The sequence below is a fragment of the Stereum hirsutum genome, assembly GCF_000264905.1.
Source record: "Stereum hirsutum FP-91666 SS1 unplaced genomic scaffold STEHIscaffold_6, whole genome shotgun sequence".
In the NCBI taxonomy this organism is placed as follows: domain Eukaryota; kingdom Fungi; phylum Basidiomycota; class Agaricomycetes; order Russulales; family Stereaceae; genus Stereum; species Stereum hirsutum.
In genome coordinates, this window is record NW_006763136.1 from 867,646 (window position 1) to 890,715 (window position 23,070).

At 50.8% G+C, this 23,070-nt stretch overlaps 10 protein-coding genes across 10 annotated transcripts in view; 7 read left to right on the forward strand and 3 right to left on the reverse strand.

Moving 5' to 3' along the window:
• The window catches only part of STEHIDRAFT_96294 (family A1 protease), a gene marked incomplete at its 5' end in the record, with an annotated part of 9,671 nt that extends 8,520 nt beyond the window's left edge, over positions 1-1,151 (forward strand). The window contains 5 exons of the mRNA XM_007303466.1: positions 503-556; positions 616-683; positions 743-834; positions 895-1,056; positions 1,145-1,151. Coding sequence (XP_007303528.1) covers positions 503-556; positions 616-683; positions 743-791 — 171 coding nt within the window. The 3' untranslated portion in view covers positions 792-834; positions 895-1,056; positions 1,145-1,151. The remainder of the gene's footprint in view (positions 1-502; positions 557-615; positions 684-742; positions 835-894; positions 1,057-1,144) is intronic.
• Positions 1,152-1,383: 232 nt separating this feature from the next.
• On the reverse strand, positions 1,384-3,574 carry STEHIDRAFT_110509 (FAD-binding domain-containing protein; the record flags this gene model as incomplete). Its single annotated transcript, XM_007303467.1, has 9 exons — positions 1,384-1,782; positions 1,847-1,919; positions 1,994-2,151; positions 2,238-2,363; positions 2,436-2,486; positions 2,632-2,759; positions 2,838-3,066; positions 3,234-3,337; positions 3,412-3,574. 9 exons carry the CDS (start codon positions 3,572-3,574, stop codon positions 1,384-1,386), a joined length of 1,431 nt encoding a protein of 476 aa, XP_007303529.1.
• A 1,746-nt stretch (positions 3,575-5,320) lies between these two features.
• Positions 5,321-6,494, forward strand: STEHIDRAFT_78120 (60S ribosomal protein L27). Its single transcript, XM_007303220.1, has 5 exons — positions 5,321-5,402; positions 5,463-5,479; positions 5,556-5,747; positions 5,918-6,106; positions 6,253-6,494. The coding sequence occupies exons 1-5, from the start codon at positions 5,393-5,395 to the stop codon at positions 6,256-6,258; spliced, it is 414 nt and encodes a 137-aa protein (XP_007303282.1). The 5' UTR covers positions 5,321-5,392; the 3' UTR covers positions 6,259-6,494.
• A 213-nt stretch (positions 6,495-6,707) lies between these two features.
• Positions 6,708-8,279, forward strand: STEHIDRAFT_56833 (Ribokinase-like protein; the record flags this gene model as incomplete). Its single annotated transcript, XM_007303201.1, has 6 exons — positions 6,708-6,750; positions 6,807-6,827; positions 6,890-7,114; positions 7,291-7,635; positions 7,825-8,126; positions 8,184-8,279. The coding sequence occupies 6 exons, from the start codon at positions 6,708-6,710 to the stop codon at positions 8,277-8,279; spliced, it is 1,032 nt and encodes a 343-aa protein (XP_007303263.1).
• Positions 8,280-8,762: 483 nt separating this feature from the next.
• STEHIDRAFT_120943 (uncharacterized protein) lies at positions 8,763-10,529 on the forward strand. Its single transcript, XM_007303468.1, has 6 exons — positions 8,763-8,891; positions 9,035-9,167; positions 9,235-9,428; positions 9,490-10,029; positions 10,087-10,284; positions 10,370-10,529. Exons 1-4 carry the CDS (start codon positions 8,866-8,868, stop codon positions 10,001-10,003), a joined length of 867 nt encoding a protein of 288 aa, XP_007303530.1. The 5' UTR covers positions 8,763-8,865; the 3' UTR covers positions 10,004-10,029; positions 10,087-10,284; positions 10,370-10,529.
• Positions 10,530-11,553: 1,024 nt separating this feature from the next.
• STEHIDRAFT_56499 (uncharacterized protein) lies at positions 11,554-12,559 on the reverse strand (the record flags this gene model as incomplete). The annotated part of the gene is made up of 2 exons (XM_007303180.1): positions 11,554-12,315; positions 12,380-12,559. Coding segments are annotated over 2 exons (942 nt in total), but the record flags the coding sequence as incomplete, so codon positions are not given.
• A 4,097-nt stretch (positions 12,560-16,656) lies between these two features.
• On the reverse strand, positions 16,657-17,458 carry STEHIDRAFT_56267 (uncharacterized protein; the record flags this gene model as incomplete). The annotated part of the gene is made up of 2 exons (XM_007303163.1): positions 16,657-17,206; positions 17,277-17,458. Coding segments are annotated over 2 exons (732 nt in total), but the record flags the coding sequence as incomplete, so codon positions are not given.
• Positions 17,459-17,962: 504 nt separating this feature from the next.
• STEHIDRAFT_130700 (uncharacterized protein) lies at positions 17,963-18,576 on the forward strand (the record flags this gene model as incomplete). Its single annotated transcript, XM_007303469.1, has 5 exons — positions 17,963-17,965; positions 18,031-18,185; positions 18,242-18,287; positions 18,339-18,379; positions 18,435-18,576. The coding sequence occupies 5 exons, from the start codon at positions 17,963-17,965 to the stop codon at positions 18,574-18,576; spliced, it is 387 nt and encodes a 128-aa protein (XP_007303531.1).
• A 1,107-nt stretch (positions 18,577-19,683) lies between these two features.
• Positions 19,684-20,563, forward strand: STEHIDRAFT_146722 (uncharacterized protein). The gene is made up of 4 exons (XM_007303470.1): positions 19,684-19,728; positions 19,817-20,073; positions 20,140-20,422; positions 20,492-20,563. Exons 2-3 carry the CDS (start codon positions 19,875-19,877, stop codon positions 20,403-20,405), a joined length of 465 nt encoding a protein of 154 aa, XP_007303532.1. The 5' UTR covers positions 19,684-19,728; positions 19,817-19,874; the 3' UTR covers positions 20,406-20,422; positions 20,492-20,563.
• A 382-nt stretch (positions 20,564-20,945) lies between these two features.
• STEHIDRAFT_156240 (uncharacterized protein) lies at positions 20,946-23,029 on the forward strand (the record flags this gene model as incomplete). Its single annotated transcript, XM_007303471.1, has 2 exons — positions 20,946-22,140; positions 22,206-23,029. The coding sequence occupies 2 exons, from the start codon at positions 20,946-20,948 to the stop codon at positions 23,027-23,029; spliced, it is 2,019 nt and encodes a 672-aa protein (XP_007303533.1).
• Positions 23,030-23,070: the final 41 nt, after the last annotated feature.

The following is a 23,070-nucleotide window of genomic DNA, read 5'->3' on the forward strand; positions in this document are numbered from 1 at the left end:
GGGGATAGGCACGTGACCAGTCATGTGGTAGGCACGTGATGGCATGTGACCTTGTGGTCGTGATGTAGGGACATGTGACCAGGTCTGGAACGTTCTAGAATAGTCTTGTGCATGTTGACTCAGCGGTTTGTACCCATTGTGCCCATTGCTGGACCCACTGGATATCCATGAAGGATTCCTGTAGTGTTCACTCGTTAGTGTACAGTGAGGACGTGCCCTAAAGGGTCAGCCCAGGATGTATATAAGAACCACCTGTATCGTAGAATAGTTCCCTAACTCGATCTCCTTTGCTTCTCGCCATACTCAGTGTGACCTTGTGTCCTGGTGTATCCAGCCCCAAGCCCACGGTCTCAGTTCACCCATATTCTCTCTGGGCTAGTGCCCCTAGGACAAGCGCTCCTAGTACTCACATTCGTACGCCGACACCCTCAGCTACAGGGTTAGGCTTGGTTTGGGTTTGGTTAGGGTTTGGCTATAGGTGACGCCTTAGGTTTAGTACCAGGCTACCTTAGCAGTATACTTGATTGTCGGGGACATCGGCGCAAACAGCGGTTCTGTAAGTCCTCCCCTCATGATATCGTTTGGTGGTCTGACTTGTGGATAATGTATCACCAGGGTATGGACTTTATCAATGGACAAACTTTCCTCGAGAGGTTCTACAGTGTCTTCGATACCACTAACCAGTGAGTATCTGATGAGCTGGTCAGCGACATGCAGAACGAATACTAACTACTCTCATCAGGCGCGTCGGGATTGCGGCCACTCCGTTCACGACCTCCACGGTTAACTGATCGGGATGACTTGTGGATAGTATTTTTCGGGGAGGATATGATGGTCAGTGTGGTCCAGAGTATGCTGAGGAGTCTCTAATTATCCGTCGTGCCTCTTGTGTAGATCTGCCACGATGAGGTTTACCACACGTTCGTTTCAACTCTAACGTTGTGAAGGTAGAACGTGTATGCACGAATTTGTCTCATGTTGCCAAAGAAACTTGAACAGGGGAGCTGAGACCATCCCATGGGATGAAAGAGCCTGACATGAGTACAGTCGACGGAGGTGAGGTCTGCGCAGGCCCATTAGCTTCGTACTCCTATGCCCAAGCCACTCCACGATTGGGAAAGAAAGCTGAATATGCTTGCATTAGAATCTTGTTACCCATCGAACTGCTTAGGAAACGAACACTATGAAGCAGACATGATATCCATTTGTGATTAGCGAGCCATTATAACCAATGAAATCATGCAAAGGTAACATTGAGAAACACAAAAGAGTGTTCTTTGGCCCTCAACAGAAGAGTCCGTGGTATCTTCCATAGCGATATGCGAGACCTGACGAAAAACCCCTTGACGCCACCCATCACCTGAACAATGCAGCCTATCTCACTCAAAACTTAAACCCGCCCGCTAACGCCATAACATTACCCGGATCCACGCTCGCCTTGATCGCCTTCAACCTCCCCACATTATCTCCCCATATGCTTTCTAGATCCTCGTCATAGAGAGCATAATTCCCGTATATCGGCGCATCGTCAACATCCTGGCCCTCCGCAACCGCCGCCGCCCGGATAGTGCTCGCCGTCTCGATTAATGCGTCGTGGAATGTAGAGTCGAAGAGAGGATCGATGTATGCGTAGTAGATATTGGTGGGGAAGTATGTGACGGAGCGGGTGGGTGGGAAAGCGGAGTCGGGACCTTTGGAGAGCATGTTGGGAAGGAAGGGCTCGACGTCGTAGGAAATGAAGGCGCCGGAGTCGAGGGATAATTGGAGTTTGGTTCCCCATTTCTAGAACGAAGACAAACGTGTAAGAATGCAGTAAAACGACGAGCTGTAGATAGTCGAGACTTACTATGGTTTCCTGGATGATGACGTCCATAAGGTTGTTCGAGTAATCCGTGACAGAGACCGTATTGAAGAGCCCACTGTGAGTTGTGGGTAAGAAAGGAAAAAATCAGAATAGATACGGTGCTATGAGCCAAGCCGTATTGTTTCTTACCGAAGCCCAGACGTGGTGTTAGCCGGTGCACTCTGGACTAACGACACGAAGGATCTCGTGCTGACATCCTTGGTGAAATACGGAATCGCGAGGAACTCGTCGAAAATACCATCTGGAGGGGTCGGGTCATCGTAGAACAACAAGAGCGAAACACCAGGCTGAGAAAAAGAGAGACCGACGATTGGCGATGGCAATATCAGCACCAGGTTCAACCATCAAAGTGAGTCGAAAAGGAGTGACTCACAGCACCAAGCACGAAGTTGAATGTAGGAATGGTGGCGGCCTTCGGGTCGGTCGTGTTTGCCACAAAGGATGCGACCGCGGCTGCGGTCTGGTTGAGATAGGGTTCAGTGATGGTGATGAGTCCGCCCTAGTAGCAAGAGCCATAGATCGAAGGTGGTGAGATCTCGTCGTCAGTGGAAGAAGCGTATGCAGAGTTTACCCAGACTTCGGTTTGAGGGAATGTCTTGAGGGTGAACTTAGTCACAATACCCTACGCAATCATAGGGAGTAAGAAGATAAAGGATGATAGAAAAGGGTCCTAATGGTAGTCATACGAAGTTGTTGAAACCACCCTATACATCGCAAGGGTATCAATTAGCGTGCTCAGTCTATCTCCACGGGAGTAGAACACGAACCTTCAAAGCCCAGAAGAGGTCATCGTTGTCGGAAGTGACGGTTGTGACAGTCCCATTAGGGAGGACAAGTTCATAAGCTTGAATAGTGTCGACCGTCAGACCGTACTGGTTGGACTTCCACGAGTACCCTGATGGCAGATCACAAACAAAATATTATATCAACATCTGTTGCCTCCATCATAAACCCGACGGGGAAGAGCACGTACCTCCGCCAAGGGTGAACCCAGCCACGCCAACACCCGTCACACGACCTCCAACGACGTTGACTGCATACGGCGCAAGAGCCTCATATACGTCGTCCCAGATAAGGCCCGCCCCGATCTCAACAGTGCTTGCAGCTTCGTCGTAGATCACTTCACCAAAGCGGGACATGGAGATTTGGACGCCGGCGGTAGATGAGAAGCCGGGATTGGAGCTGTGGCCGCCACCTTTAACCTTCATAACGTTGATATCATGAGTTAAGCCAATATGAGTGAAGTGGAATGAGTGGACGAACGGCGAATGATGTTTGGTTCTCGCCGAGAATTTGAAGCTAGACGAGATAGAAAGACTTCGTTCACCACTATACATATGGCAGGAAGGATGGGGTAGTGTGGACGCACGATGGTTCCAACGTCCTCAGCTGTCCCGGGCTCTACTGAGCATGTCGACGACTGCGCGCTTGATGAAGCCCAGTGAGCGTTGTCCGCGGTATACTGTATGGACACTGCCATAGAGAACAAGAGTGATCCCTAATCAGCAGGAGGATCGAGTGAAGGTATGGTCGGCAGGGACACATACGAGGGTAAAAAACTTCTGAGGCCGACGAAATGGAGGATGCTATGCTAGCACAGACGGTGTTCACGTCTGAGGACCTGCGACTGAGCGTAGCACAAACAGAGATACACGAAGAAAGCGAGAGAAGGGCGCTGGTCAATGCCAAATAAGAAAGCGTTGGGGCCATGACCTAGTCAACGTCGAGCGGGGAAAATGCACCTCGCGTGAGGATAATGGAGACGTCATCCCAGAACGGTTTTATACCGTCAATGGACCTCAGACTTTCGCTCATGGACCGATACCTGGAAATGTTGCGTTTTTTCTCATGCACAGTTCGGCGACTCTGTTGACGACGAGGATGGACCGCATGCTCGCCCTGATGGAGCCGCTGACCACAGGCCGTTATGAATGCTTAAAACAGGAGATGACCGTGAGGCGGAGGACAATGACACATTGCCTCGGAGGACCTGGAGATGTCCCAACGCGGGATTAGGGGGGCTTTGGGGTTCTAATTGACATCTCGGCACGGGGTGATTGACGTACTTTGCTCATCATCCACTTCGCTGGAGCAAATAATGGCCTCTGATGGTGGGGCCGCTCATCCAGCTGGATGGCACACGCAGGTATCGGATGGGGATGGAATACCCAAATAACAAGACCTACCGGAGCTACGCCCCGTTTGTCAATAAATATATCGGACAGTCGGCCTACAGAAGCGAGATGATCAGTGTGAAACTCAGACTGGTCTCACCAAAAGAGGGCAATCTTTACGGCCAAAATGGTTAACCGCCGTCGTCGCTTGAAAGCACTAACCTTTAATTGCAGGATAAACGTCGATGCCTTCAAAGTGTGTTAGCGCACTGGCCAGAATGGCAATACCTGACTATTTTAGTTCGAACCTCAAGAAAGCACCTCAAAAAGAAATGAAAACGGCAAACACAACCAAACGAAATGGAGACATCTGCGTTATGAGAGGGTTGGTTGCAGAGCTCAACGGGGTCACTTGTTTTTGCAATTGAGCGAAGTGACGCGTCATTATCGGCACTCGACGGACGATTGCGAATGTCATGGAGGACAAATGGGGTCCTCGCAGGTCGGAAATTACTCGAAATGCACGAGTCGACCAAGGATCTGTGAGAGTGGATGTGCCCATCATGCACGGACGTGCACCGTCCTAATTCCTCTTCGGACAGCCACGGGACGACAGCAAGGCCAAGGATACCCGTCCATTCTCATCGTCATACACATGTTCTCTAGATTAGTGAGGTCGAGAGCCGCACGAAGCGAATGACCGGACGATACAGAGCCCGTTGCGCAATTAAGGCGGCTTGCAGACGGCAGCGAGGGGATCTTTCAGAAAGGTCGAGAGAATAGAAGCATACATACGTCCTTATGGAACTATTACGCAGGAGGACGAACTTTAAGCATATAAGCGTATGGCATCTGTCAAAGCAAGGACATGATTTGCAAAGGTGAAGAATACGGACGATATACCTTCCTGCGTAAACTACCCACCAAAAAATCCCTTTACTTCACCAACATTGTAGATTGGTTTCGAGGGTGATTCTATGGGGTATCTTCACCCTAGTCTCACGGTGTAAACTTTGCGTTAGAGTCAAGACGCTGACGACTGGCGAAGGTCAGGTCCACACGACACGGTATGCGGTGCGGGCTCGTTCTATGCAAAGAGCCGTAGAAACCATGGGAGCATCGTCAACCAGAAGGCGAAATCGATGACGAGAACAAATATTCAGGGAACGCGGCCACTGATATATATACGTGAACTTGATGAGCGGTGGGGACGCGCCATTCAGGCGGGGCGTGGAGAAAAGCCAAACATATTGCCTTTCACAGAAAGGGAAGTCACGTCGTGACAGTCAACTGTACAGCTGAGCTCGGGAGTCTCCGGGTGGCTTGCTGTGGCGCGTTGGCTGGTGACCGCGTCCAACGTTAAGCAAGAAATCCCCGCCGCCGCCGTCCCCTTCATCCCCGCCGACTCCTCAAGATGGTCAGAAGTACGTCCAATCCCGTAACGGAGCCATGTCCGTAAATATTATGCTCATTTTTGCTTTTAGTTTACAAGCCCGGAAAAGTACGTTTACCCTGCCCTAGGCCACAAGCAGCACGGATGGACAATTGACTTACACAATCACGCTATATCAACTTAGGTTGCGATCCTCCTTCAAGGTCGTCAGGCAGGCAAGAAGGTCGTTGTTATCAAGCAGTTGGACGAGGGCACCAAGGAGCGCCCCTACCCGCATGCCATCATCGCCGGTATCGAGCGTTACCCTTTGAAGGTCACAAAGCGGATGGGTGCGAAGAAGCTGGCGAAGAGGAGCAAGGTTAAGCCTTTCATCAAGGTGCGTCGCTTTACTTTACACTCCTTGTCTTCGATTCTGACTAGCATGCGCGTTGCTTGGTGTATGGTCTGGTTCATTGGGTCATGATGTGACTTGGTTTCGAATGCGATTGTTTAACGGGAATCTGGTGGGGTCTGGTCATTCGGGATCTGTACGGCGGAATGACTGAGAAGACCGTCAACTACTCGCACCTTTTCCCCACCCGGTACTCCGTCGAGCTTGAGGGTTTGAAGGGTGTTGTCGCCAGCGAGACGTTCAAGGAGCCGTCACAGCGGGAAGATGCCAAGAAGCAGGTGAAGAAGCTTTTGGAGGAGAGGTACACCAGCGGAAAGAACAAGTGGTTCTTCCAACCTCTTCGCGTGCGTCCTTTCACCGTTCACCTTCACTTCTACTCTTTCGCCCTAAGCCATATCTCCTCCCTATCTTCATGTTTCGCTCGCCTTTTATCTGATTCATCTATCGCCCTCTTTCTTCTCCCACTGATCCCATTTGCTTCCATCTCTAGTTCTGATCGTCTCGTCGGGTTTCGGTTTCGTCGCTACGCTGTCTTTGACCCCAAAACTCGCATGTACTTCCGAACATGTCCATGTCATCCTCCCATGATTCCATGCTCTATTCCATATCTGCTTTCCGGGAGTCTTGCTTGTCGCCCATGTTGGGCTTGGGTGGTCGCTTGAGAATCGGATTTGTGACCTTGTACTTCTAGCACGGCATTCTGTTGATGGTCCGATTGCGCGTGTTCAAAGCCCTCCACCAAGCCAAAGATGCGATGAAATTTCAATATCTATAATGGTCTTGAAGTGGAAGAAGTCTAGTCTGGGAAATCCTGTCCATCGCGGCTCCACTGAAGTACTGAAGAGTGGCGTTGTTTTAAGCGCTTGAGGTCGGCTTGCATCGACGTCTAATCGACGATGTCTTGTTCCATCACCATCTCTGGCACACTCAACGGCTACGTAGGCCATGTCTTCGCGTCCTTCTCGTTGTCTTGTCCGAGGTGCCATCAGTGAGTGTGCGCCACAATGAAATATACATTCAATGACATCGTTTTTTTTCGAATAGATATCGACGAGCTCTTTCACGGTATTTATTTGCCTCATCGTCTCTACAGCTTACATAATTACGCGGATGTATGAATCACGTAGTCGACGATGCTGTGCGACCAGGGGAAACGATATTCTCAACTGAGCTTGAGCGGAGAGTTGGAGGCAAAGGTGCCAACCAGGCCGTGGCGGTCGCTCGCGCCGGTGGGAGTGTCGCTCTCGTAGGCGCTGTAGGCGAGGATGGAGGCTGGGTCATTGACCAACTGAGGGGATATGGGGTTGATGTCAGCGCAGTTCATGAGGCGGAGGTACGTCAAGAAGGCGGAGGTACGTCAAGACGACGAAGATCGCCTTCTTCCAAGCGTTAAATTAAAATTACAGGGGTCCACAGGACGTTTGATTGTCCTGCTCTCACCGAACGGACAGAAGCGCATAAGTGAGACCGAGTGTCCAATTGCCATTCCAAATTGTCGCCTGACTATGTCGAACGTTTGTATTCTCAGTCCTTCACAAAGGCGCCAATCACACCCAGACCCCTCCCTCGTCCCATTTCTCATCCAAGTCCTCTGAACCTCTGACCTCGACCATAACCCACATTCTACTCCAGAATGAGATCCCTTCTCAAACGACCATTTCCCATCTCACCCATTTCCACCATCAATCCGCGACTACCATCTTCAACCCGTCTCCCATGCCCTCACGAGAGGAACTCTTCCACTTTCCCTGGAAACACCTGGACTGGCTTCTTGTCAACGAAGGAGAAGCAGAAGCATTGCTGAAGTCTTTACGATACCGCCACAAACATGGGAATCGTGCATCCGACCATATCGCCCATTCTAAGGGAGATAGTTCTCAAAATCGGAATCACGAGCAAGGTCAAGGCACAAGGTCTCACGGTTCCTCACACACAAGTCCCGCTGTAGATGATGACGAGGAAGACACCCCAGACGTCGAGCTTCACGACGATTCGGCTCGCCCATACATCGTGATGCCTACCGGGGTATCCTCTTCCGAAAAGTACCAGCCCATCTGGACAGCTTACTCCACCATCAAACGCCTCCACGTTCACAGACACTTCTCTGAACGCACCAATATTGTGTGCACTCTGGGCGCGCTCGGAGTGATTGTGCTTATTCATGACCAGCAGGAGTGTTTGTATCTTGAAGCCGCGGAGTTGAAGGGCGCTGTTGGAGGCGGGGAAGATGTGATCAGGGACACAACGAGCGCTGAAGATTGTTTCGCAGGATATTTTGTGAGAGGTTTGATGCAGATGCACGAACAGGGAGTGTCGCCTATCGGACTGAGAGAGGCGGGTGATTTGATGAGGGTTTGCTTGACGGTGAGCTCTTGTTTTTGGGTCTCGTAGATGTGTGGCGAGTTGAATGTGGCTCTTCAGGCTGCTGCTATGTGTGTTGAGCGTCGTTCAAATGGCGCAATGGAGAGCATACCGAGCAGTGAAAAGGTTCAAGAGAGGTTGGCCCAAATGCCTTGATGGTCTTTTAGGTCTGATAAACCTGGGGACGCTTGAAGAAGTATTTTCATATTCATACCAGTTTTGTAGCGCATAGACATGCAACAAATCCTTGTAGATTGCATCTAGTGGGCTGGCCACATGGCCGAGGTCCCGAAGTCTGGCCTTGGCCTTGGCGGCATTCGTATTCTCGCCATTCTCTACATAATAAGATCGGTTTCGTTTTGTCTACTTCAACCCTGCTTATAGAGGTAGGGCAAGATTTGGGTGCCCACTGATCCCCATCGAACTGCACGGCAAAGCGTACTCTAGACCTCCCAATGTCGATCATACCTGTGGCCTACCAGAGTCTCGGTTGAGACGATTGGGCCACGCGCGGACAACGCTTTTCATACGGAATTTGTGCGTCAATGAACTGCCTGTCAACCTCATGGTGAGCTCGAGGCCGTGAGCACGGTGCTGCTTGATCATCTATCTCATCGGCCAGCACAGCGATGAAGAGACGTTCTCTCTCGTTTGCCCCGCCATCTTCCTGATAAACAGTCCGCTTTCCCTGCTCTGTGTTCCTAGTTTCGATCCCTCTTGACTTGATTCGCTTGAATACGGTATGTCTCAGCGAAGACTTTCCATATCGTGCGTATGTTTCCGGCCTTTTCGGATCTCTTGATGTTCGGCTGAATAGGCGAACAAACGTATGGCATTGGTTTTGTTTTTGTGGATCGGGATTGGATTTTGGTCTTGGTCTTGGACTTGGGACTTTGGATTGGATGTGGAAGGTCCGATTCTGAATCTACTATCACCAGGGTCGAATATAGCCCGAAGCCCACATCGAGCAAGATTCTGAGCCAGTCCATTCCATTGCAATATCATCCCGTCTTTTATATCGACGATGGGAATGTCATTCTCCGGGTGAGCCTTGCCCTCTATCCTGAAGCCGAGTTGATTTAGATGCTCATAACGGTCCGTGATACCTTAGGCAGACTCGGACGAGACACTTTATAAGGTCCACCGGTATTTCTTGACAAGGGAGTCAAGCTTTTTCGAGCAACTATTGGCGAATCCGTATGGGCAGTTGGAGGAGGGCGAAGGTGAATCAGACGACCGACCTATCGTTCTTCCAGAGACTACTGTAGTGGAGCTCGACAACCTTCTCCGACTGATATACTTCGGGTACGTTCGTCACAATTCGCGATGACCATTCATCAACTAATGAATTGCGCCACATCCTCAGCATGCACGACGACTACCGAGCCTCCCTCCAGGTTTGGAGTGCCGTCCTCTCCATCTCCGCACGTTTCTCATTTGATCGCATCCGCCAACGAGCCATCAAAGAACTCTCTGCCCGCCAGTCAACAATGGACCCCATCGACCAAATCGTCCTCTCCTTCAAACATAACATCCCCTCTTGGCTCGTACCAGCCTATATCGCTGCTGTCCGACGTACACGTCCTCTCACACTCGCTGAAGCGTCGCGTGTTCCGCTTCATACGGTCATGCTTCTGACGCGATCGAGAGAGATGTATTGGAACAGGGACAACATGCCGTGCACGAATTGCAGTTATGTGCATTCCGGGAGGGGAACAAATGGGGTGGGAGGTTTTGCAAGTCATGCGGGACCGGGTTCGGCGAGCGGGAAGAGAGTAGAGAGGGCCTGGTGGGGTGGCGATGAGGGTGTTACGCCACATAGGTCGGCAGAGGAGATTGTGGCGGAGCAAATCAGGATTATGGGGAGTGTGATGAGCTGAGGTGACTATGATGGCTGGGACTCGAGGTATGTTATGTGTATTTTTATGACGAACGGAGACTAACACTCGCGAGTTGTTCATAGGACTATCCTTCCCGTCCGTTGGTTGGTTGTGGGCCGTCCGGTTGTACGATAACGTCGCTTTCTTTGCTTTCTTCATATCTTCGTCGAGGTTTGCACTCAACGGCGCGCGCTTGATTCGGCACTGCGTACCGAAGTTGAAGTTGTTCATATCGTACTTCGGCTTACGCGTTTTGATGGTTCCATCGCATGACACGACCTGTGCGTACCAACGTCAGTGTTCAATCCGGCAACCTCTATAGAACACTGAACGTACCTCTCTCGATTATCCCTTGGCCATTGATAGTCGCCAAGGAGCGCGAGGGGTTCCTTGACGATCTCCTCTGCGGATCGCCTATGTGCAGACACCCACTTTACATTCGTCGTCGCTGTCATCCCAGAGCTCCAACTATGCCGATGGTGAACGCGTCGACCTCCAATGTAGTTACTAACCCAAGTCCAATTATCCCGATGATAATATAACTCTCGCACGCGCGAGAGAACGATGGCGATCTCTGGAGGCAGTTTCACGGCAACATCGACTGTAAGGGGGGCAGGATCGTAGACCAATTTGGCATATGCGGGCTCGAGCCATGAAGGGATGTCGCAGCAGAGTGCCATCAGGATCTGTTCGGTTGGAGGAAGACCTTCTGTGACGCTGTCCTTCCGCGCAGTAAGTTCGGCAATAGCATGCTGTTTGATACCTTCAGACTCGAGTCGCCATGCAATCTTCAAGAGCATCGTCCACTCGTCGATGGTAGGACAATATGCCTTGTGCATCCTGCGAGCACAAGTCCCGGTCAGTCGTGTCGTTCTTCCTGAGGACAAAGGAGTACGGCTTTGCACTTACCCGAAGTATATGAATTCCAGTAATTGGTCAAATTCGAATGGAGTGACGTTGTGGAGGACAAGGGGGTTTTGTTCCGACTTTCCTGGGCCTTCTGTGTCGTCGGCTCGCCAGGATTCCTTCCGCTCGAAATTCCTCTTGAAGACGGCAGACTCGCGGATGAGAAAGTACCGATGTACCTTGTATATGCAGTCACCCACCTGGACTCAAAACCACAGGTGAGACAATGCAGGCGCCAAACAGCAGGCAGATGTACCTGCAAGAAAACATTCCCATCTTCAAAGAAGTATCTCGGATGGAATTTGAGGTCGTCTCTGTTTTTGAGAATGCTACGACTATCGATTGCATCGCGACGTCAGGACCGCAATGCAGTCGATGAGGCCGGAGCTGAGGTGATGTGATAGATCTCGGCTTACGTTGGCGTTTGTGACCTGGGCTGGGACATCTTCAGAGATGTTTGGCAGAGAGCTGTCATGAATGAATGTGTAGTAGTAGGCAGGAGGAAAAGCTTGGAGTGGCGCGAGGCATGCAGCGCTATATGAAGCGGTTTTGAACAAAGACCTTTGTGCCACACAATGTTGTCACTAATCCAACGCCTCTTTGGGGCACAGTGAGCATAGAGTGTAGTCACAGTTTCCCTCAAACTACTCCAGCCAAAGGGCGACGATCGTTGACTTCAAGCAGTCAACGAATATATTGAAACTCAACGAGGGATATGTATGCACAGAAGTCCAAGCAGAGCACATAGCGAATATGGAGTTAGAGCTTCCTCCGAAAACGGAAGCAAGGCGCTCATCCCTGCAAGAATGTAAAGAGTCTTCAGCTTTGGTGAGGAAACTGACCAGGTACAAAGGATCACCTAAGAGACTTACAAGCGTCACCGGGTCACTGCTGGAGTTCGTCTTCTGATTGATGTTCAGAAGCCGCATCTGCTCTGAAATGATATCCTCGGGTGTACGTCTTGGTACTGGATCAGGCGGGGCTGCCCGGCCGAATCCACCAAACCCACCTGTTCCCCCAGTACTCGAGGCTCCTGGCCACGCCGATGAGGTAGGGGTGTTCAAAGACCCAAGGGGTACAGAGCATGTTTTGCAGGGAATATTTTCGCGAGAATAAAATACCTCTCGTGACCGTAGGAGTAACAAGACGATCTCCATCGGCAGTTGGGCCGCGTCCTCGCGAGATAATGTTTGGCTCTCACGGACGAGATTGGCACAAGCGGGCTCGAGCCATGACTCGATGTCGTACTTGACAGAAAGGACGACTTGCTTTATAGGGGTAACGCCGCCTGAGCGCTTCCTTCGTGAAGTGAGTTCATCGATTGCGCGTTGTCGGATGAGGTCACAAAGGAACCTCGACGATATGGAGAGAAGTGATATCCAGTCCTCGATGGGTGGTTTATAATCCTTATGCATACTGCCTTGTAGTATACTCTTCAGCACGGGGTGAAGTGAAGAAGGAAGTTTCCACGTACCCAAAGTATAGGAATCGCAGAAGGCTATCGAACTCCGCTCTGGTCGTATCTGCGACCATGATCGGGTTCTCATCGGATTGCCCCTCTACAGTCTCGATCTCGCCTTGAGGCACGGAGAACATGTCGCGAAAGACGACGGACTCGCGGATGAGGAAGTATCTATGTATTTTATAAATACAACCTTCGATCTGGAAGCGGATATTATCGTGTAAGATGGCAATGGATTATTAGCATTACTTGTCACTACGGCGCCTTGATTATGGCCATGAGTTATGGGACTCACCTGCAGATGAACATTTCCATCCTGAAGGTAGAAAGTGTCGTGCCGCTGCACTCCTGGAGCGTCTGGGTTCGTGAGAACAGCCTGATTGGGTTGGGGGCTGTCATCCCCCACGGTATCGAGGTCAGCGCAAAAAATCTCACAATTAGAGGAGACTAGTCAACCAAAAAACTGACTGGTCCATAACAGAATGGTAGTAGCCCAGATGACAGTCGTGAAGAGATCCTGGGATCAATGCTACGGCAACTGCAGGGCAACTGCATGTGATGGTGTCAGCACCACGTTGTCGGTTCCACGCAGAGAGGAAGGGCCACCGCCACAGTTACTCGGAAAAGGTCAGAATCGTATAGTATATGGTACAATTATTAAGGCCACTACACGCTCGAAAAACTCAATGGACAGATATAGTGTCTTACACCCCACGTCAAGGGGGTCCCATGCAGCCATCGGGCAATGGGAGAAACTGCGTCTCAGCAAGAGTATACATATGGACAGCAGACATGTCATCACCGTATTTCAGGCCCTATAGATATATATGAGCACGAAGTTACGAAATTACTTATCAGCAGACGCTTACCGTGACCTCTTGGATTCTTCATCCTGATACTTCTTGAGCAATTCCAACTGTTTGTTGACGATTGCATTGGCGGTGAGCTTATGCGTCGTATCCACTGGCGATGCGAAAAATCCGAAGATAGACCCTGATCCATTGCTGTTGCTAGCTGCAGCGCTCGTCAGCGTTGGAGGAGTAGGAGGTATTATGAAATTGTCTGAGTGATGGTAGATTTCTCTGGCGCGTAAGAGCATAGTGGTAACAGTCCACGGTAGTAGGCTCGCGTCTTCGAACGAAAGGGAGTTTCGATCGCGGACAATCTGTTCGTAAGCTGGTCCGAGCCATTGCCCTATATCGTACTTTAGCGCCAGGACTACCTTACTGAGAGGCCGCAGTCCAGAAAACGTCAATTTCGTTATGGCATGGCGGCGGATGCGATCAAAGAGCAGGCGAGTAGCGATGGAGAGTAGATGTGTCCAGGTCTGGTCGGTCGGTTTGTAGTCATCGCGCATCCTAGGGCAAGTCATTAAGACGGACAAACGAGAAGAAAATAATACGAAGTACCCAAAATAGAGATACGAACAGAGATTGTAGATCTCGGCTTGAGTAGTATCCGGTAACAGAATGGCGTTCTCGTCCGAGAGACCTTCAACATTCTCGGCTGCCGCTTGTGGCAACGAGAACATATCTTTAAAAAAATCTGACTCGCGGACTAAGAAGTAACGATGAACTTTGAAAAGAACGCTGCCGACCTGGAAGCTAGTCAGCCTTGGTGAGCAAAGAGCGATGAAGGTACTACGGTTTTCCCACTCGAAGGTGAACATTCCCGTCCTCCATGTAGAAGGTAGGGTGCCGACTAGGTTGAATATGTTCTGCGTCGTCATGAGGGCTAGAAGCGTTGCAAGACATGTTTGATCAAGAAAAGAAGGTTGAGTTCCACAACAGAGTGAAAGGAGAAAAGCTGCGTCGTTACTGAGGCGTGCGAAAATCACTCTCTTTTGTCTTCACGACCAAGTTATCGGGCCCAGCTGGTGACTTGGAACTTCCGGTGCAAGGCAAGTGCAAGGTCAAATGTGGTCTCACTTTCTTGGTCCAATTCCACTTGCTCACAACATTAGAACCGATCGTTATATACGAGTCTCGGTGAGGGATCGATGTCGCATGGAGTTGTTAGCAACCACCTCTCGGGCTCGCGATACCAACATATCCACATACAGAAAGTGCGGCTTTCTTATGCTAGAGGAGAAGGGTTGAGGACACAGTCAAACTCGATCTGAACTTATGCGACTACAATCCAGTACGAAGGGAGAAAACCTAGAAAAATCGTGGACAACGCCGTTAAAGCTGAGGCCTGAGGACTGAAGAACCTAGGTCGTACTAAGAGCAAGCAAAATCCGGATAGCGCATCTGTTTAAGGACATACAAGGATTGAATATATTGACCAGCAATAGTGCGCACACACTTAAAAATCATGCCCCGTTCTTCCCTCGATACCTCGCATCTATATTCAACTCCACCATCATGTCGGTGATGATCTCCTCGGCTGAACGTATGCACTGAGTCGATGCCGTAGAACCACCAGATGCAGCACCAACTGTTGCTTTCGAGCCGGATATAGAAAGGGCAGTGAAGTCGAAAGACTTTGGAGCGGAGGGGGGAGATGAGGGCCGCGGTGGGTCGGCGAAAGGGGTGACAGGAAATGAGGGGTATGCTCCGTTAGACGATTGGGAGAATGGTCCACCAGGAGGTGGGATGGGTGGGGTAAATAGTCCGCCGAAAATTTGGGAAGATGGTGTTCGCGGCGACGTGTGTGCGGTCGACGGGGTGCTTCCGAAGTCAAACGTCTTGTCCACAGGCGTGCTTGCCGACGACGTAGAAGCGATGCTAAAAGCAGGTTTCGGGCCAAAGAGCGAGGTCGGACTCGCACCAAAGGGTGATGAGTGCAGAGGTGGACGGGTAGAAAATTTGAACGCGCGATTTTTAGGGTCACGATAAGCATCTCGAGACATCAAGAGTAACGTGTTTATTTCCGGCGGGAGCTTCTTTGCGTCGTCGACGGACAAAGTGCTCTCTCCTCGGACGAAGCTCGCATAGGCTCGTTCGAGCCACTGCGGAATGCCATATTTTATTGCGATAGTGATCTTCTCCACTGGCGGAATAGCACGGCAGTCTGGTGATTCCAGCCAAGGGCCCGTTAGCTGGGACATCACAAATGCCAGTATCTTTTCGCATTCGAAACGCTTGGAGATCCTCAGTAGGGAGAGCATCTCGTCGAAGCCAGGATGGTAGTCCGGGTATTGACTGGTGAGCGAAGCGTTAGGGGCGACCATATTGGAAAGGGATGGGTAATCGATGGCATACCCATGGTACCAAAATTTCAACAAGGCTTCAAACTCGCTTTCGGTAGTATCCATGAGGACAACCGGGTTGGTATCTGATTCTCCATACCCGTCCGGGCAGTCTGACAGATTCAACATCTTTGCAAAAAGTGTTGACTCTCGGTTTAAAAAAAAGCGATGTACGCGGTAGATACGGATACCAGCCTATGATGAATGGATCATCGAGTGTCGAATAGTTGCCAATCAGTACCACCCAAACGGTAGGCCAGAGGATTGAGATGAACTCACGCGCACAGACACAAGGGCTGGATCCTCGAAGAAGAAAGATTTGCTGCGATGAATCAAGCTGAGCTGAGGGTGGGAACTACCCAACTCGTCCTCAGATTGAGCTTCAGAGTTGCTATGTTCAAGTTCAAGTCGGTATCAGCGAAGGACAAACTTCAATGGAGGCACAGTCAGGCTTACGAAGTCATATCACTACTCAAAGCAAGGAGAAGTATACGAGTCGAAAAGAGTTGACCGGGAAGCTTCAAGAAAATGTAGTGGTGATTGATCAAGAGAGCGCTTAGCGCTCCGGTTGTGGGCAGTTGTGCTCAGTTGTGGACGTCGTGACATCACAATCACTCCATTTCGTACCTGTCACCCAGTGCCACCCGTGCTGACGCCACACACGCTAAGTACCCAACCATGATGTTCCAGATGCCCTAAGGTGAGCGCGAATGTGTACGATATACCTTCGTATTGAAAGAAAGAGGGGCTTCCTAAATCTCGTATCGGAGCCTCTAGAGAACCGAGCATGGAAAGGATCACTCTGCATGACAAGTCAACTTTCAAGATAGTCAGGGCAGGAAGTCCGCTTTGTCGATGGAAAAACATTCGTCATAAAAGAGGTGATCTGGAGTCAGGTCCACCTGAACTCAAGCGATTACAATACAACGACATACTAGATCATGAAGTGCAAGGATACAGCGTACAAGGAGAAAGAAAACGGGAAAAAAGGCGTAAAAGTAGTGTGGTATATACTGCCATAGCTTCAAGACTCAGACCTATGAAAGTACAGAGTGAGTCAAAAACACGACGGTAACGCGAATGCTAACATGCTTACTCTCGCCCTTGGGCGTGCTGGGTCCTCACTTCCTCTCGATACTTCTGAAGAAGGACAAGTTGCTCCGCGAGGATGGATTGTGCACTACGCTTGGGAGCGAGTTCCTTTCTGAGTTGGTCCTCTGGAAGTCCAAAGCACGAACCGCCCCCTGAAGTGGTCGAGAAATGAAATGGCGGTGCGGTAGTGGTCGTAAATCCATGTCCAGCGATGGGGGCGACGCCGGTCGAGGACGGTCCTTTCTGTGAGTGAAAGATTTCTCGAGAACGGAAGAGTAGAGCTGCTATCTCCCACGGGAGTTTGCCAGCGTCTGCGAAGGAAAGAGGTGTCTTGTCAAGTATAATGGATCTATACGCTGGCTCGAGCCATGCGTCTATATCGTGTTGAAGCGCGAGGCGTACTCTTTCAATAGGATTAAAGCGGGAGGATAGGCTTGTTAGTTCTTTGACAGCATGGGTCCGGAAGCAGTCAAAGAGCAAGCGCGAGGAGATTGAGAGAAGGTTAACCCAGAATTCAGGTGGTAGGTCGAGGGTAGATTCATCGCGCATGCTACAAGTGCGACTGGTTAGCGGATGCCATTCAGTAAACTAGGCGAACAGATGTGGACAAAGCATACCACCAGTGTAGGCACTCCACTAGCGCTACCATCTCAGCCTTCGTGGTGCCGGGAAGGTGAATGGGGTATTCGCGAGAGAGACCCTCGGCACTACTTTCCTGCGCTTTGGGCAGCGAAAACATGTCCTGGAAGAAAACAGACTCTCGCACGAGTAAATAACGAGGGACCTTGTAAAGCTCCTTTTCGACCTAATAATAAAGAACCATTATAATAAGCTCCAATGTCGAAGAGGGTGTAAACATTTGAGTCGGACGACTACCCACCTCCAGATAGATGTCCGTGGTGTCGAGGTAAAAGCTCCAGTGGTGACCAAACTGAGAATTGCTGCTAGTAGTGGCGTTCGGATCTGAGCCTTGAGTCGATGCAGCGCTGAAGGCAACAAAAGTTTGCTTATGCCTCCGCGCAAGAGTGGGAGAGATACTTACGGGCTCATTGCGAGAATATTAGGAGGACGTGGTGAGGCTGGAGTGGTGCAAGGGAGAGAAAGCTGCAGTGGCATTTAACAGTGGCGCGTTCGACGCGCCTTTTGTAGCCGTCCGCGCGCCGATCTTTCGGCTCACACGCCGCTCACAAAAGTGTCGCGTCTCGGACTCCCGGTTTGCTTTCAAAGTCTTTCAACGTTGCGACCACTTGCAGCTTTTACGACCTCGCCTTTCCAGCCCAATCTTAAACCTTGCTTCGTTCACACCATGGTTCGCACATGTTTTGTTATCGATTTCATCTTTCTTTTCTCACTTCTGTTGCTTTGTGCCCGCAGGCCTCGCTTCACTTTTGCGGTGAATGCAACAACCTTCTTTATCCCAAAGCCGATCAGCAGCGCAGAACAATGGTCTACGCATGTCGGATATGCACACATTCCGAAGTCGGGGATAATAGCTGCGTGTACAGAAACGACTTGCTTACGGTCACAAAGTGAGTCCTTCTGTCTTTGACACGACTGAAAGGATTTACGGCATATCGTCTTTCAGGGAGCAAGTTGGTGTAACAAATGATCTTGGCGTCGACCCTTCATTGGTGCGTCCTCTCTCTTCTTATGATCCTTTCTCTTTCTCATACTCTGAATAGGCCCATTCGAACATGACATGCCCGAAATGCGGTCACGAAGAGTACGTCTAGCCGTTCGTCTAATATCCTTACATCCTTACGCGCCTTCTGTCCCAGCGCCGTTTTCTTTCAAGATCAATCTAAGCGGAAAGAGACGAGAATGATCCTGTTCTTTGTATGCACGAAATGTAACAACAGTTTCATGGACCCGAGCTTGGCAGAAGGAGGAGCCATCCCGGACGATATCGAGCAGAGCTAGCGACGGGTCGATGGACGTCGGCTCTATCGTGTTCTTCTCTTAGTGCGTCCAGATTGCTCTCGACTGCTCCACATTCGTTAATCGTTCGAAACGGATTCCAGCTGTACTTCATATCGCGTATGCTTTGGTATGCACACCACCATTTTACCATGATGCGCTGACCAACCATTTCCCTCACGGTTTAGTAAATTCCGTATCGATTCGATTATAATATACAGAGCCTGCATTATTTGGCCCACGACGAAGAGTTCACGCCTGTTCATTACTCCTAATCACGCCCCCGCCACACAGTCAACCACGCCGACCTCCTACTTAACATACTGCCTATCCAACATCCGTCCTTCCCAACTACCCACGACAGCGCCGATATCCACAAGTGCACGTTCTCAACGGAGATGACGGATACTATATTGTACGTTTCATCTCTGTGGCGTACGAGCGGCTGAGTCAATCCAAGTGCACCACGTTGATGTTGTCATGCAGACTGAACTGCTAGGGCCTTTGGATCTGTGTTAGCAGCGTTAACTGCACGACGTGCTGGTGGAGTCTCTTCGGATGCCACTTTTCTTTTGTGGATCGAGCAACATCTAATTGCAACTCGTCGCCGGAAACGGCTCTGCGGACGTGCATGTTCATTTTTGATCGTGGCCTGTGCTTGCTCTCGTGGATATGATCGCTCGTAAAGGCTCGGCACTGCAGAAGGTATCAGCAGTGCGGGGTCTCGCAGGAGGATTCGTGATGTGCTCGAGGCGTTCGGAAGCTTCTCGATGGCAAGCTTCCAGGTTATACAGTGTCTAGCATGGTCTTTCAAGGATATTGATGGTGACCACTGTCAGGATGCCCTCTGTCCTGTTCGGCCGATCGTGATAATCTCCGATGAACTACCTCAGTGACCCAAACTCTACCCCCATCCGAAATATCAAGGGTAGATGCCGGCGTACACGTCTGTTTCGCATGTAAGGAACCCGTTGACTTCCTTCTGCAGCTGCCATAGATGCGTCTTATACATGAGTCCCACGCCACTGAAATAGCTGCTACCTCTATATCACGACTCCGCCAAGACCTCATCGTCGCGCACTCTCTATAGCTAAACTTCACCGCCTACAAGCTCACCGAGGTTTCCTGGGCCCGAACCCTTTCCAACAAGTGCTAGTGTGTTCTCATCATGTCACGGCCTATAGGTCTCTTTCACTCATGAGTCGTCGTGGTTTTTTTTTATCGGATATCCCACGACGCACAGAGAAATAGAATAGCCTCTCGGTTTTGAGCTAAACCTCCATACTCGTTACTTGGCAACCATGTCTTCAGAGCGCCGAGACGACGTTTGCAGATGCGACGACGGTGAAGAACAGAATCCCGAAGACTCAGAACATCAAGGCGCCGTCGTTGCAGGTGGATCGGCTGTCCTGGGAGCAAGCGTAGGGGCGGCCGCGGCACCAGCAGCTGCTCAGGGCATCCTTGGGTTAATAGGATTTGGTAGTCAAGGGGTAGTAGCAGGTATGTTCGTTCGCTCTATGGCTGTCGTGCCTTGAACTCGCACTCACGCTGTTTGCCGCATACAAGGCTCCATGGCTGCCGGAATTCAGAGTGGAATCGGGAACGTCGCAGCTGGCTCCGCGTTTGCGGTGGCCCAGAGCGTAGGCGCTGGTGGCGCACTACCATTCTTAGGAATCGTCGCTGGAGCTGCGTCCGGTGGGCTCGCTGTGGCTGGGATCGGGTACGGTATCTACAGTCTGATCAAGGGGGTACAGGATAGAGGAAGAGAAGAGGAAGAGAAGGACAGCGTTGTATTATGTGAGAAATGTGGAAAGCCCAAAAGAAAGGAGTGACGCGGGGATGATTGTAGGTAAGTCATTGCTACCCACGAAGACATTGTAGCTACTATAACTGATGACGGGCTCTACTTCCTCGTCAGGCCGGGCCATGTCTTGGGCAGATGACTGTCCAGCTCTTTCATGAAAGCACGCTTGAACTATGCATACAATCGAAAACAGCCGGTTAGCTATATGGGAATGGCCTTGGGGAAATCCAAGGTTTAGCGTTCTTTAGAGAGGTGTCCACGTATTTTATTAGTGCCAGATTTTGCATGAATCCTTAAAGCACTCTGAAGAGTGGTCCCGCGGTCGTGGAGCTTTATGGCCTGAGGAGACATGAAGTGTCCGGACAGAGACAGCCGCTGTGGCTGCGGCCCAATTTGGCAAACAATGCGATACCGGACCGTGCCGGGCGGACTTCGAAGACCAAAGACAAAGACTCGCAATGTGTTTCGAGACCACACTGAGACCGACTTGCACTTTCCTGTTGCTATCACGATTCACCAAGCCTCTCACATCTTCTCAATACTCAACACACCATCTTGCTGCGCCAATATGGCTGCTTCCTACTCTGCCGCCCATCGAACACCACCCGAACTCTTGCGTGACATCTTTGTGCAAGCGTCATATCAGCCGTTCCCCTCCTTGACCCAACTGGAGATCCCATTCTTCGGTGACAAGAGTGACCCTCCTCTTGCAAAACAACTCACTCGTCAAAACATAGACGGTGGTTTGGTACCATCTCAGCCTCACACTGCGGAGGCACTTTCTCTCGTTTGTCGTCACTGGCGTTATGTGGCCCTAGGTTGTCCCGAGCTATGGACCACCATTCACAGCGGGGGCTCTCGGGTGCTCGCCAAGGCATGCCTGAAACGTTCCGCTGGTCGCCCTCTACGTATCTGGGTTGACATTGCGCTAGGTAGCCAAGACATCGAAAGGGTGATTTCGTCCCAGCAAGAACGCTTCGAGGTGTTGCACATCACTTGCATGGATCCCGACGATTACTCAAAGTGGGAGGATTTTCCAGACCAGATGATGATTCGTCGCATCGCGGATCTGGCCAATTACTCGTCTCGGCTCCGAGTTCTCTCCATCAAGATACCTCAACGCATGATCGCCACCTGGGACGAGTATCGTCCACTGACATGGGGACAGCCGAATCCGCTCGCGAGTAATTTCAGCAACATTCATTCCCTTTCATTGTCCACCTTCCTTCCATTTGTTCTACCTGGCTTGGTCAATCTCCGCCATCTATCGTGGCACCCGGAGTACGAAACATCGAGGAGGGTGAGATACTCCTCTTACGATGTCGTCAAGCTCATTCAACAGAACAAGCAGTTGGAGACGCTAGAGCTTATCGAACTCAACCTCTCTAAGCGCACCAAGCCTGACGACCTATATTTGATCACCCTCCCTGCTCTACATACTTTGACAATCGTCGGCACAGCGGACAGTTTTCTTGCGTACATGTCGGACTGTCTGACGATCCCCGCACTTCGCCGTCTCTCAGTCAAGTTGAAAGCAACATACGAGAATCACATAGAGCGCCATACACTTCACGACCTGTTCACTGACTCCGAAAAGCGCAGCTATAACGATCTTACCGATTCCATTCTCGCTCCCCCGACGAAGGTCTTCGTGAGTAGTAGTTCAGACTCCCACTCGCCGAGAAGCCTCCTCTCCTACAAAAATGGAGACATCAGCATCGCGATATCGGTCTATGCCTGCTGGTACACCTCTATGCCTGCTGGTACACCCAGTACCAGGTTCATCTTCCTCGTACGCTTCAGGTGGCCAACATGGGTTCTATACTAGAAGAACTCTGGTTACGGAGTTTTTCCGCACCGGAATCCGATGAGCCGTTCTCGGCGGACTTGATTCTCGAGCGTTGTCCCCTCCTCAAAAAGCTCGTCGTCCTCTCTGCGACTATCGCGGAAGCCATTCTCCGTACACTTCGACCACACGACTCGAAATCCTATTCGATCACGTCCACGGTCGTGCCTTGCCCCCTACTCGCCGAACTTTGTCTGTTCTACCCGTGGACCGACAAATACGTCGTAGAGTCAGCACCTGGTCGTTCGGAAATCGAGGAGTTCCTGGAGGCAAGACAACGAGCTGGTTATCCCTTACAACGTGTTTGCGTCTACGATTCCCGTCCAAAGTTCGTATTCGCACAAAACGCCGGCCCCTCTCTCAACGCCGCACAAACTTCACCCGAATCGGACGAATGGCAGATCAAAGTAGGCGATACCACTGTATACTATTGCCGTGCGTATCCCGAAGACCTAAAACTTGACAAGCCTGGTCCGCCTATGGAGCCGTGGGTCCAACTCCGACGGGAGTTGCTCGAGGAGAAACATTTCCTGGAGGGAGATGAGGTCTTAAGGTGGATACCGGGCAACTATGAGCTTTCGGACGAGGAACTATCCGAGAGGCGGCGGGAAGAAAAGGAGGTGGAGACTCGGAGAAAACAACAGCGGCAAAATTATGTTGAGAACGCTGGGATGAAGGAGTGTGTGACCGACGAGGAACCAGTGAAAGGCAGTCGGGAGGACCAATGTGAGGAGAATGATGGTGGGGGTAAAAGCCAACAGGAAGCTGTGGGAATGGGAGAGGAACAGGCGGAAGAAGGGCATTAGACAGCATAGAACGAAAACTAGCCTTCGCTTGTACCGTTTAG

What these genes read in the sequence shown, in the direction of transcription:
- STEHIDRAFT_78120 (XM_007303220.1), top strand. An exon ending in AGGTTAAGCCTTTCATCAAG is followed by an intron (nt 5,748 to 5,917) that starts GTGCGTCGCTTT and finishes GGAATGACTGAG; the next exon opens with AAGACCGTCAACTACTCGCA.
- STEHIDRAFT_120943 (XM_007303468.1), top strand. Translation starts at nt 8,866, where the DNA reads ATGTCTCAGCGAAGACTTTCCATATC. An exon ending in CAGCGAAGACTTTCCATATC is followed by an intron (nt 8,892 to 9,034) that starts GTGCGTATGTTT and finishes TGGATGTGGAAG; the next exon opens with GTCCGATTCTGAATCTACTA. An exon ending in CTCCGACTGATATACTTCGG is followed by an intron (nt 9,429 to 9,489) that starts GTACGTTCGTCA and finishes CCACATCCTCAG; the next exon opens with CATGCACGACGACTACCGAG.
- STEHIDRAFT_146722 (XM_007303470.1), top strand. Translation starts at nt 19,875, where the DNA reads ATGTCTTCAGAGCGCCGAGACGACGTTTGCAGATGCGACGACGGTGAA. An exon ending in TAGTCAAGGGGTAGTAGCAG is followed by an intron (nt 20,074 to 20,139) that starts GTATGTTCGTTC and finishes GCCGCATACAAG; the next exon opens with GCTCCATGGCTGCCGGAATT.